The sequence below is a fragment of the Balaenoptera borealis genome (genome assembly GCF_965194805.1).
Source record: "Balaenoptera borealis genome assembly, chromosome: 14".
In the NCBI taxonomy this organism is placed as follows: Eukaryota; Metazoa; Chordata; class Mammalia; order Artiodactyla; family Balaenopteridae; genus Balaenoptera; species Balaenoptera borealis.
The window spans coordinates 71,556,586-71,570,027 of record NC_138875.1 but is presented as its reverse complement, the minus strand read 5'-3'; the positions used below and the strand labels follow the sequence as shown (position 1 = coordinate 71,570,027).

The 13,442-nt window shown below is 41.8% G+C and overlaps 1 protein-coding gene and 1 long non-coding RNA gene across 7 annotated transcripts in view; one reads left to right on the top strand and one right to left on the bottom strand.

Moving 5' to 3' along the window:
• SFI1 (SFI1 centrin binding protein) overlaps positions 1 to 13,442 on the bottom strand; it is an 80,462-nt gene that overhangs the window by 60,592 nt on the left and 6,428 nt on the right. For all 6 annotated transcript variants that reach the window (XR_014233862.1, XM_082353061.1, XM_082353060.1 and 3 more), the window contains exons 2-4: positions 11,910 to 12,039; positions 3,130 to 3,303; positions 1,796 to 1,867 (exon numbers count right to left, since the gene is read on the bottom strand). Coding sequence is in view for 5 of the 6 variants with exons in the window: in XM_082353061.1 (XP_082209187.1) it covers positions 1,796 to 1,867; positions 3,130 to 3,303; positions 11,910 to 12,007 (344 nt within the window). In the remaining variant the exon portion in view is untranslated. The remainder of the gene's footprint in view (positions 1 to 1,795; positions 1,868 to 3,129; positions 3,304 to 11,909; positions 12,040 to 13,442) is intronic.
• Positions 3,310 to 4,261, top strand: LOC309610359. Its single transcript, XR_014233871.1, has 2 exons — positions 3,310 to 3,548; positions 3,875 to 4,261. It is a non-coding gene; the product is annotated as an uncharacterized lncRNA (long non-coding RNA).

Here is a 13,442-nt window from a genome sequence, read left to right as displayed (position 1 = left end):
GAGGCCCAACTTGAGACCAGAAGCTGAAACTGAAAGGAGTTTTGTTCTCCCCAAAACCAGGGCTCATGTAAGAGCTGAAGCTGCTGGAGCAGTCTGGCCCCAACGGTCTCAAAACCGACCTGACCTCAAAAACAGACAGGGCTTCATACTGAGGAGGAACTGCTGGGAGCAGAATAGAAACTGAGCAGGAGAAGGACAAGGAGACAAGGAAAGAGAGGATCAGACCAAGCGTGGTAGGGGAACAAGCCAGGATACCCCATAGAGCAAGCCGCCACATCTGTGAAAGATATGAAACCTGGATCACAGATGGAAACCTGGAGATACAGGAAGAAACAAAGAAGAACAAGAAGTGTAAACACATGAATAAATATAAATGAATATTGGCTGTGTAAAATGAGAGTAATAACGTTCTGCAGATTTTAAAATATAAACTGAATTAAGGGAATTCCCTGGAGGTCCAGTGGTTAAGATTCGGCACTTTCACTGCTGTGGCCTGGATTCGATCCCTGGTCAGGGAACTAAGATCCTGTAAGCTGCACGGCTCAGCCAAAAAAAAAAATTTTTAATTTAATTTAAAAAAACAAAAATAAACAATTAAAATACATTACGATAAGGGGATATAAGTGGGGACAGCGACAGGAGAGTTAAAAGTGTTCGAAGGACCCTGCCTTGTTTGGGAAGAGGGCAAAAAAACCAATTAACATTAGATCCCAGTAAGTTAAACAAACATATTATATTTGTTACGGCAGTCAGTAAAAGAAGGATAAAAGAGTATATAATTTCTAAGCTAACAGGGAGGAAGATAAATAAAATACTCAATTGAGTAAAAAAAAAGAAAAATAAGAGTCTTCCGATAATGGCAAACTATGTTACTCCGATCAGTTCTCCCACTGAGAACAAGAAAAGACAAAAAAAAAAATTATTGAAGGCAAGAAGAGCTACCAAGACAGTAAAGAAGGGCAGGGCCAAGGTCCAGGGAAAGAAGGAAAAGCAGAGGTAGACTATGCCTCATCCCTGCAGCTGCGATTGGCTGTGGCCACACTGGGAGCCTCACTGGTAAAGACACACGAAGAAGATGGGAATAGCAAGGCCCTCCACAAGGTATACCAAGAAAAAATTTCAGAGAACACACACAGGCCAAATTTGCTTGAGAAACCTTGAATCAAGAGACCTTGATGTTCCAGATCAGGAAAGCCATACTATCAGAAAAATGAAACAGGAAAGGCTATAGTAAGGGGAGAGGTGAAGGGTGAGAACCCATAACATTTCAGTTTTTAAAAAACACTTACATTTTCAATGGCTGTCAGTTCTCTGAAACATCCCCTACACTGCCCCTTCTCTCCATCCCTCTGGCCTCCTGCACAGTGTCCCTGACCCCGGTGGTTCCCCCTTGCGACCCACTTAGGGCGCTGCAGCTAAAGCAATGTTAACCAAAACCCGCAGCAGCAGGTGGCAGCCTAGACAAAGTGAAGCTACCGGACAGAGGAACTTTCACTTGACTCAGTTTCACTCCTCTTGCAAATGCCAACTTTTTCCCCAGGTTCTGCCCTAGACCAAGTCAATCTGCCAGTCTCGCCAGGGACCTGAAAGAGCTCATTTACTTCTCCTGGGCAAACATTCATTCAGTCAAACTAATATGTGTTAAGTTACCATTATATGATATACCTCCTGGAGGTTGGGGAGGAGCAGGGAAGGAATGCAACACATGTCATAGTAAAGGCTATACATGGGCTTAATACAAAACAAAATCCTAGCATGAACTCAGCAGAAGTTTGGTGTTCTGAACTAATACTACCTGGCTTTAGAGGGAAATACTCTTCCAAAAGTCATTCGAATCCACAAATATAAGAACTTTCTGGCCATGCATCTGAAAGAAGGAAAGAAATACATACATATTTTAAAACTCCATTTAGTTTATATCATCAATTTTCTGGAAAGGAGACGGAAACTTTAAGGTCCCAGGGAGTGGGATACTAGTGTGAGTCAAAAGGTGAATCATATATAGATAATCTTGCATCAAACAGAGCACAGGATGGGACAGATTTCTAAAGCTAACATCAAGCAGATTATTTTTAAAAAATACTTTCAATATAAAGTATTTTGTTGATAAAGATTTCAGAGATGAGAAAAAGGAAGTACATGCTAGTGCTTTTGTTCGTATTATTCTTCCTGCCTAAAACACCTGGCAAATGCCCACTTACCCACCAAGGCTCATCTTCAATGCTCACTCCTACATGAAGCGTTCCTGGACCTTCCCCAACCAAACAGAGCAAGTAGCTTGGTACTCTCAGACCCCTGCTCCAACCCCTAGTGTAACATTATGACACCAAATCCCAGGAAGCGGTTCGCAGGGTGCCTGTTGTTCCCTCTGCACTGTGAGCCCCTGAGAGCAGGGACCATGGCTCACAGTATCCCCAGCTAGCACAGTGCCTGGAACACACAGAAAAAGTTGGCTTGTCTTGGCCAGTTGATCTCCAGGTTCAGCTTGGAATGCTCTTCCTCCTGCCCTTTACCTGGCTTATTCTTACATTATCCTTCAGGATTCGGCTAAACTCCACCTCCTCCAGGAAGTCACTGCTGGCTATGCTGGCATGGCTGTTCTTGCCAGGTGGCCTATGGCATCACATCCTCCCTTCTCACAGCACTTACCACACTTCGCTGTTGTGGCTTGTTTAACAGTCTGCCAAGCCTACCTGATTTTACGCTTTCATGAGGTCTTGGACCAGGAATGTCTTATTCACCTTGTACGCTCAGCATCTTAGCGTAACACCTGGCTGGGTAGACACCTGATAAATTTTTGTTGAATGAGTAAAAGGATACCTTTCAAAGACCTAATCAAGAGTAGCAGAAAATGATCATTTTCTTGGACTATGTTTAGACTTCTTCTGGAAGACTCTTTATAGCTTATATATTGTGGGGCACAACTGGAGACCATGAATGAAAACACTCAATGACAGATTTTACATCAGCAGATTCCTAAATATTCTGAACATTGTGCCATGAAGAACAGTCAGCAAGGTCTCCAATTAACTGAGATAAGAGAATAAGAATCATCCCCTCATTTTAAGCAACAAGGGAGAACAATGGAAAAGTCACTGAGGCAGGGGAGGGGACCCCTCGCAAACTCACCTGATGCGCAGTTCTCTTAGCCTGCCCCTTCGGGTCCAGGCATATGAGGGATGATACTGTACAGGGTGCCTGGCCCTAGGTATCTCACTCCAGATCCCAGAAAAGGCAGAAGACTTCTTTTTGGATATTATCTTTGGAGAATAAGGTTTCTTAACTGCACCATCCCTTGAAGACCTTAAATTTGAGGAGTAAGGGATAAAGGAGAGAATCAAATTATCTCTGTATGTGACACAAATACTTTTTAACATACAAGTGAAATTGAACAGATAAGCTCACTGAGACGGAAAGATAATAACTCTGCTTCAAGGACAATAAGCAGCCCTATCTCTGACAGAAATACCCACCCTCTCTGGAGGTGGGTACTGCTGGCTCGGCTCTAAGCAGGAGCTATAGAGCTGGAGGGTACCTTGGAGTCATTAGTCCTAACACACTTTTTTTTTTTTTTTAAACTTTGGGTTTATTTATTTTATTTATTTATTTATTTATGGCTGTGTTGGGTCCTCGCCTCTGTGCGAGGGCTTTCTCCAGTCGCGGCAAGCGGGGGCCACTCCTCATCGCAGTGCGCGGGCCCCTCACCATCGCGGCCCCTCCTGTTGCGGAGCACAGGCTCCAGACGCGCAGGCTCAGCAATTGTGGCTCACGGGCCCAGTTGCTCCGCGGCACGCGGGATCCTCCCAGACCAGGGCCCGAACCCGTGTCCCCTGCATTGGCAGGCAGATTCTCAACCACTGCGCCACCAGGGAAGCCCCTAACACACTCTTTTTTAATGTGTCATTTAACAGGAATCATTTACAAATTGGAAACAGGTTCCTTTACGTAAAAAACTAGGAATGGGGGCTTCCCTGGTGGCGCAGTGGTTGAGAATCTGCCTGCTAATGCAGGGGACACGGGTTCAAGCCCTGGTCTGGGAAGATCCCATATGCCGCAGAGCAACTAGGCCCGTGAGCCACAACTACTGAGCCTGCGTGTCTGGAGCCTGTGCTCCGCAACAAGAGAGGCCACGATAGTGAGAGGCCCGCGCACCGCGATGAAGAGCGGCCCCCACTTGCCGCAACTGGAGAAAGCTCTCACACAGGAACGAAGACCCAACACAGCCAAAAATAAATAAATAAATAAATAAAACAAAAAAAACTAGGAATGATTTTCAGATTATGTGACAACTATAACAATATGAAACTACACACTTTTACTAAACACTAAACTTATGACTTTTAACCCCATTCCAGAAACATTAAGAGATCATCTTATTGGTATGAACTCGAGATTTTTAAAAAATGTATGTCAGAGATCTGCCTGCAGGAAATACCTAGAGGCAACAACATCCCATCAGCAATAAGCAAACCGATAGCTCAAATACTGTTTCTAAAATACCACTGCCAACTAGTATTCCAAGTAACGGGCCCTAGGAAAGCAGTCTCTAAAAAGAATAAAATAAAACAAAACAAAACAAAATAAAATACCATTGCCAACTAAGAGGAAGCAGCAGTCCTTGGAAATATAGCTGACTTTCAGGTCTGAGACAAGGAAAATACAAGATGAGCCTGGAATATCTTAATGGGTCAAAAAGTAAAGAAATGATCAAAGAATGACAGGGGTGTGTCAAAAGGACACAGGAGCCAGCTTGAAAGGGCTCCCACGGCCAAACCTGGAACAATTTCGGCAGTAATAGATTAAAACCCACCAAACAAAATACGAATCCACAAAATACTGATATAAGTAAATGAGTAAATAAATACATGAGAGAGAATGGAAAGCTCTACTTTGCAGTAGAATGCAATTAATAAACTTTTAAGAACCATCACAGTAGCAACTGATTCAGACAAGAATCATCAACGGATGTAAAAACAAGTGGGCGCTAGTTTGATGAGAAACAGGCTATTAACGTAGTTTCAAAATATCTCGCCACAAGATACTTATTCATTTCTTTACAGTGGAGAAACCTGGCAGACATCATCTTAACCAAGTGATAAAAGTGAACATCGGGCTTCCCTGGTGGCACAGTGGTTAAGAATCTGCCTGCCAGTGCAGGGGACATGGGTTAGAGCCCTGGTCCGGGAAGACCCCACATGCCGCTGAGCAACTAAGCCCGTGTGTCACAACTACTGAGTCTGCACTCTAGAGCCCGTGAGCCACAACTACTGAGCCCACGTGCCACAACTACTGAAGCCAGCATGCCTAGAGCCCATGCTCCGCAACGAGAGGCCACCACAGTAAGAAGCCTGTGCACCGCAAAGAAGAGTAGCCCCGGGATTCCCTGATGGCTCAGGGGTTAAGAATCCGCCTGCCAATGAAGGGGACACAGGTTCGAGCCCTGGTCTGGGAAGATCCCACATGCCGTGGAGCAACTAAGCCCGTGCGCCACAACTACTGAGCCTGCGAGCCACAACTACTGAAGCCCGTGTGCCTAAAGCCCATGCTCCGCAACAAGAGAAGCCACTGTAATGAGAAGCCGGCACACCACAATGAAGAGTAGGCCCCACTCGCCGCAATTAGAGAAAGCCCGCACACAGCAATGAAGACCCAACACAGCCAAAAATAAATTAATTAATTAAATAAAAAAAAAAAAGAGTAGCCCCTGCTCGCCACAACTAGAGAAAGCCCACGCACAGCAACGAAGACCCAACGCAGCCAAAAATAAATTAAAAAAAAGAAAAAAGTTAACATCAATGGTAATAGGACCAAATCTCCTGGTACTGATGCACTGAGAACACAGAATCACTTCTGCGAAATTCCTGCCAAAAATGCACAACCTGAGTTCAATCATGAAGAAACACCGAACAAACAAACCCAAACTGAGAAATATACATAAAAGGTAAGTGATCTGAACTCTTCAAAAATGCTTAGGTCATGGAAGATAAGGAAATACTGAGAAATATTTCCAAATTAAAGGGGACTAAAAATACAAAATGAACAAAAAGGGAAGTTTTTCTTACATTTTGTTGTTTTCTTTTTGCTATAAATAACATTTTTAGGACAACTGGCTTCAACTTACTCTCAAATGGTCCAGGGGAGGGGGGAAATATAGATATAGTTGATTCTCGTTATTTGTGGTAAGTTCTATAAAGTCCATAAACACTGAGTTAGTGAATATACTGAACCATTGTCCCTAAGGGAAAATACATGGTTAGGTTCCTGCCAGCCTTCAAAAACATTCTCATCAACTAATCAATATAGAACCTTGTTTTATGTGTACTTCTGTTTAAAGACACCTTATTTAATACATATAGTGAGTCATTAAACTGAACTCACGGCCAACAGCCCTTATAACTCACGCCTGGACAAAGCTCACCTAACATACACTTTCTTCATAAGGTACATCACAGCATTCCTGCACTTAAGAACACTAGACGGAACTTCAGCACTACGCTTGGGGGCCACTTTAAACAGCAAAACTGTCAACAAAAAGCACAAAACTGTGAAAACGTGGCACTACACAGACTGGGAAAAGGACCCTTGCTTGAAGTATGAGCTGAAACAAAAAGGCAGAACACTGCCTTGTTTGACCTCCGCTGGGAGCATGTGCATCAGTGAGTAAAATGTTTTGCCCCTCTGCATATGTCCACAAATGAAATGAAAATGCTGAGAGACAGAGAGAGAGAGAGAGAGAAACAAACAGGCAGACAGACGAATGTGGTAAAATGTTAACAACAGGAGAATCTGGGAGAAGAAAGGTTCTTTGTCCTATTCTTGCAACTTTTCTCTAAATTTGAAATTATTTCAAAATAAAACAGTAACAAAAATTTTAAAAATAAGACTTTCATCCCAGTCATTTTAAAATAAAAATGAAAGAGGCTCTAAAAAGTTAAGAGCCTATGAAACAGCAAATTGACGGAAGGTGTGCTGGGACAGTGCCCTCTTGAAGCCCTGTTACATAATGAAATAGGTAGTCAGACTGGGAAGCCCATGCCTAAAGTCATCCCTGCCCACTGCTCTCTCCTTTCATCAGACTCTGAGCTCCTCCTCACCAGCTACTGAATCAAGCAGCAGATGAACTGTTTACAGCTCTGGAAATTTAAAGACCATAAAGATACCAACATTGGTGTAAGTCAGGTGGCCTCAGAAATCTAAGTTATTCTAACACCTAAAGAAAGAGATCACAAACTGAAACCACACATTTGTCTATATACATATGTACCTGTTTCCCATCGGAAGACCTCATGATGATAGGGACCATTTTTATCTGCTAATATATACTGAGCCCCTAATATATTGACAGGCACTCATAGTAGGTAGGCATATAAAATTTGTTAAATTGGTCTTCCCTGGTGACAGTGGTTAAGAATCCGCCTGCCAATGCAGGGGACACGGGTTCGAGCCCTGGTCCGGGAAGATCCCACATGCCGCGGAGCAACTAAGCCCGTGCGCCACAACTACTGAGCCCGCGTGCCACAACTACTGAAGCCTGCATGCCTAGAGCCCGTGCTCCACAACAAGAGAAGCCACCGCAATGAGAAGCCCGCGCACCGCAACAAAGAGTAGCCCCCACTTGCCGCAACTAGAGAAAGCCCATGTGCAGCAATGAAGACCCAACACAGCCAAAAATAAAAGAAGTAAAATAAAAATATATAAATATTAAAAAAAATTGTTAAATTATGGAACAGAGGAAAGGCAGAATGATGGAAAGAAATATGAAACAGAAGGCACTTCAAAAACAGTATCGGAATCCAAAAATCATGAAGAATGGGGGAGGAGAATAAAAACATAGGAATACAATTTTTTTTTTAATGTCAACGGGAGGACTATGATTAGCCAAGAAATACAGAAAAATGGAAGTGAGGAGAAAGACAGAATTTGAAAATGTTCATCCAAAAGTGACAAGGGGGAAAGACGATAACTCTAATTTGAGGGACTTCCCTTGGTGGTCCAGTGGGTAAGACTCCATGCTCCCAGTGCAGGGGGCCCAGGTTCGATCCCTGGTCAGGGAACTAGATCCTGCATGCATGCTTCAACTAAGAGTTTGCATGCCACAACTAAGATCCCACGTGCCGTGTCCCAGCACAGCCAAAATAAATAAATAAATAAAATTTAAAAATTCTAATTCGAAAAGACACATGTACCCCAATGTTCACAGCAGCACTATTTACAATAGCGAAGACATGGAAGCAACCTAAATGTCCATCGACAGATGAATGGATAGACAAGATGTGTATATTCCATATACACAATGGAATATTACTCAGCCATAAAAAAGAATGAAATAATGCCATCTGCAGCAACATGGATGGACCTAGAGATTATCACACTAAGTGAAGTAAGTCAGACAAAGACAAATTTCATATGATACACATATGTGGAACCTAAAAAATGATACAAATGAACTTACAAAACAGAGACAGACTCACAGATATAGAAAACTTATAGTTACCAAAAGTGAAAGGCGGGGGAGGGATAAATTAGGAGTTTGGGATTAACAGATACACACTACTATATATAAAATAAACAACAAGGACCTACTGTATAGCACAGGGAACTACATTCAATGTCTTGTAATAACCTACAATGGAAAAGAATCTGAAATAGATATATATATATATGACTGAATCACTTTGCTGTACACCTGAAACTAACACAACATTGTAAACCAACTATACTTCAATTTTTGAAAAATTAAGAAAAATTAGAAAAACAAAAAAGTGCCAAGGGGAAGGCATGCACTGACCAATTCATTTAACTGTTTACTTGGCAGGTGTATCCTGTAATGTTTGTTTATTCACTCAGTATCAAGAACCTACTATACGCCCAGCAACATAGCAAGGCCAGGGGCTACAAAGACAAATATGTATTCAATGTGTTTCTCATGTCTTACAATGATAAAACAAGACGTTGACAGCTTACAGCAAGCATAGGACACTGACACACACCCAATATCTATAAAAGACAGTTTCTCAAGAGCTTATGATGTATTGAGATGACAATGAGAATACCAATCATTAAATGCTAAGAAAAAGGTAAATTTAGGGTGTTATGGGAACATACACACTGGGTGGGAATAGGGTGTTCAGAAGAGGCTTCCTGGAGATCATATTAGAGTTGAGTTTGGAAATATGAGTAGAAATTAGCCGGGAGTAGGGAACTGGAAAGAATTGGGTGGGAATACTCGGCACATGCAGTGTAGAAGGAAAGTTCACGGAGAGTCAAGGAACTCCAAGGAGTCCTATAGGACTCACAACAGGGGATCTCAGATTGCTTTACAGCAGAATACCCAGGGAATTCATTCCCTTCTCAAGGCTCCCCAACCTAAAGCTGCAGAGTATTTGAGGAAACAGAGCTTCATTTTAAGGCCATGGTTAATTTGCTTCAGAAGATGAAATAAGGCAGGCCTGACGAGTACTCTGTGGATCATTGGTAAACACTGTCAGGGTGTTGATTCAGCTTTCAAGGATGGATCCCTCTTCTGTGGGATCAGCAGGGGTAGGACCTCAGCAGCTATGCTGGGAGCTCCATGACCCTCCTCCAAGTCCCACTTGATTAGAGCAGCAGGAGAATTTGACTCACGCTGGACGAACCAGATTAATTCTCCCAGGACTGAATTTTGAGCGGAGACAGTCTGAACAGGAGGTGGGGGGTGAAGCACAAAGATGGCACTTCTCAGGAGGAAGGGTCCAAACACTGCTGAATAGGTCTCTCCAGCTACCTGGCTTCCACCTTGTCCAAGACCTAGTCGATTCTATAAAAAACTTCTGTATGTTAGTTAGGATCCTAGGTTTCAAGCAATAGGAACCCAACTCAAATTAGCTGCTGTTAGTGTAACAACAGGAGTCCTTCAGCAAAATTGATAACCCTTTAGCTAAAACCAAGAAAAAAGAGAGAAAAGACACAGATCACCAAAAGTAGGAATGAAAGAAAGGACATTATCGTTGACCCTTCATAAATTAAAAGAATTATAAAGGAATACTATGAACTTTATGCCAACAAATTAGACAACTTAGAGAAAATGAACACATTCCCAGAAAAACACAAATCACAAAAACTGACTAGAGAATAAGTAGAAACTCTGAATAGATCTATAACAAGAAATTGAATTAGTAACTAAAAATTTTCCTAAAAACAAAAGTCCAGATCCTGATAGCTTCACTGATGAGTTCTATCAGACATTTAAAAAATAAATGATATCAGTACTCTATAAACTCTTCCAGAAACAAAAGTGGTCAGAACACTTCCAGAATCATTCTTTTAGGCCAGTATCACACCCTGATGCCAAAAGCAGACAAAGATATGACACACACACAAAATACAGACCAATATCCCTTGTGGCTATAAACACAGAAATGATCGAAAAATATTAGCAAACCAAATCCAACATATAAAAACCATATAACAAATACTATGACCAAGTTGGATTTATACTAGGAATACAAAGCTAGTTTAACATCTGAAAATCGATTAATGTAATACACCTTACTAACAGAAAAAAGGACAAAAACCATATGATCATTTCAATAGATGCCAAATAAGTATTTGACAAAACCCAACACCAGTCATGATAAAAACTCTCAAGGGAAAAAAAAAAAACAAAAAACAAACAAACAAACAAAAACTCTCTAGGGTCCCAAAAGAAAACAGATGACATACTAAACACAGGATAATTTGAGGATGGCATATTAACAAAGGTATGGGTGTAGACGAACCACTAGGGAAAGTGCAGGAACCTGAAGCTGGTGAAAGAGAAGGCGGTACCACCTCTAGGCCCAAAGGGATAAAAGAGAGAATAATCACTAGAATCCAGGAGAGTCATACAAAGTCTGCTACCTTATGAGGTACTGTGGGCTTCAGCAGAGGGACACAGCCAACCCAAGGCATCTTGCAAGGAGGGAGCCAAGGGGATAAATAGTCTGGCCTCACTCTCCTCTCTCCCTCCTCACTATCTCCTGCCAGAGCACCTCTTTGGCCAAATCCAATGGGAAGCACTGGATACACGAGTAGAGATTAGATCTGGATGGTTATATTGAAGACAGCCAGCACAAAGAGGTAATTCCCTAGCTCACGTACTTCAGAAGAATTCTGAACCAGAGCCTCAAGGACTAGAACCGGTGTCTCAAATTGTTAGCTCTTCCTGCTTCTCTCAGTGTGCTGACCTGTGTAACTCCTACAGTATAGGGTCCCTATTGCCTATGCAGGGTGGAGACTGAAACAGCTGCCACAGCAACCCATTAGGTGGGTCTCTCTCTCTCTCTTTAATGCCTGTCTCGGCCTTAGAGGAGAACTTCTGATTGGCCCCACGCAGTCACATGCACACCCCTGAACCAATCCCTCTTAGGAGGCGGGATACTTATGAAGGGCCAGCTGCAAGTCATAGGCCCGCCACTGTGAGTCTGAGGTTTGTTAGTAAACTGCAGTCTCCTTGTAAACTCCCTCCTTTTTCCTAGGCGAGCCATAGTTGGGAGTCTCCTATTTGGAATCAAAAGAACCTTAAAGCAGGCTGAAAGCAATCATAATCAAAAGTAGGAGAAAGATATACTAGCTAGCCTCGATGAAATAACTTCTCGAGAAAATCATCCTTATTTCAGCTCAAAGTCAAAATTTCAATGATAGGTATCTCCACACACTCAAAATGGATTTTGACTGTAACATAAAGTATGAAATGTGCATTATACGCTACACTCTAGATGAGAAACTCAAAATACCAACAAAAAACTGTTACCCAAAATTCCTATCTCACTATTCATGATTTAGGAAAAAACTACTTTTAAAAAATTTATTATTTTCACATACAAAATATTTACAGTCTTTTATATGGGCCATAGTTTCAGTTATCTTTTTTGTCAAGTCCCATCACTCACCTGGAATCAACCTTCCTCTCCATTCTCCGCTTAATCCCTTTTTGATGAAAATTCAACCAGTGGCTTGATACACACTTCTCAGTGAGCAGATTCTTCATGAATCAAAAAGTCTTTTATCTTCCTCTTCTAACTATAAGAAAAAGTAGAATGAGAGTAATTTACCTGAAGCCTCTAAGGAGCCACATTTCTCAACAGCTACACATCAGCTTCTAGTCTCCTACACCTCCTTCTTAATTCAACAACAGATGAACATGAGAAGTCACTGATTTTTTTTTTCTTTCTGGGCCTCACTGACTGGCTTGCAGGATCTTGGTTCCCCGACCAGGGATCGAACCCTCGCCCTCAGCAGTGGAAGCGCGGGAGTCCTATCCACTGGATCTCCAAGGAATTCCTGGGAAGTCGCTGATTTAAAAACAAAATTTTTCATTGCATTTTTAAAAGTTATTTTCTAAGAAACAAAACTGAGAGGAGAGTGAGCCACACTAAAAAGGTTATGACTGACTCATCCATCCTGTTCAGGTGATGCTCCAAGACCGTCAACTTCCCTTCATAAGAACACCAGTAGAGGCCAAGATTTCCTATTCCCCCCCACTCCAAGATTAATATTTATGGTTGTCAATGTTACCTATAAGAATCTTCAGGCAGTTTTTGATCAGTGTACAGTTTTCATTTTCATTTAGTGATAATGTCTACCAATAATATTCATTATGAACTTAATAAATAACATAGTTTTTATTTATTTCTTAGTGCAAAGAATAGCAATGTTGTAGGTTGAATTGTGCCCCCCAGAAAGATATATTGAAGTCCTAACCCCTAGTACCTATGAATGTGACCTTGTTTGGAAACAGCCTTGCAGATGTAATTAAGATATGTTAGGATGAGGTCTTACTGGAATAGTGTGGACGCTTAATCCAATAATGATTGGCGTTTTTATAAAAAGAGGAGAAGAGACAGAGGGACAGATACACACAGAGAGGAGAATGCCATGTGAAGACACAGACACACAAGGAGAACAGCATACTATGATGAAAGCTGAAATTGGAGTAATGGGTCTGCAAGCCAAGGAACACCAAGGACTGTTGGCAACACCAGAAGCTATAGAAAGGCACAGAAAACAGATCTTTCCCCAGAACATGCAGAAAGAGGATGGCCCTGCCTACATCTTGATTCCAGATTTCCAGCCTCCAGAACTATAGACAATGAATTTGTTGTTTTAAGCCTCCCAGTTTGTGGGTTTTGTTACAGCAGCCTTTGGAAACTAACATAAGTAGTAAAACAAAGGAGGAAAATTTAAGTATGTGGTGGAGGAAAGCTAACAGGTTGGACACGTCCTGTGTTGAGTAACTGTGATGCATTCATGAGACATTAATTCTAAAAGAATGAAATTACCCCTTATAATCAAGGTCACATATTTCAATGACAATCAGACAAGGAATCAGCCAGAAAAGAGAGTTTATCCATACAAAATGAATAGTCCTTATTGAGCTCAAACCTATGTCCTAGTCTTTCTGGTACTACATTCCAAGTAACAAA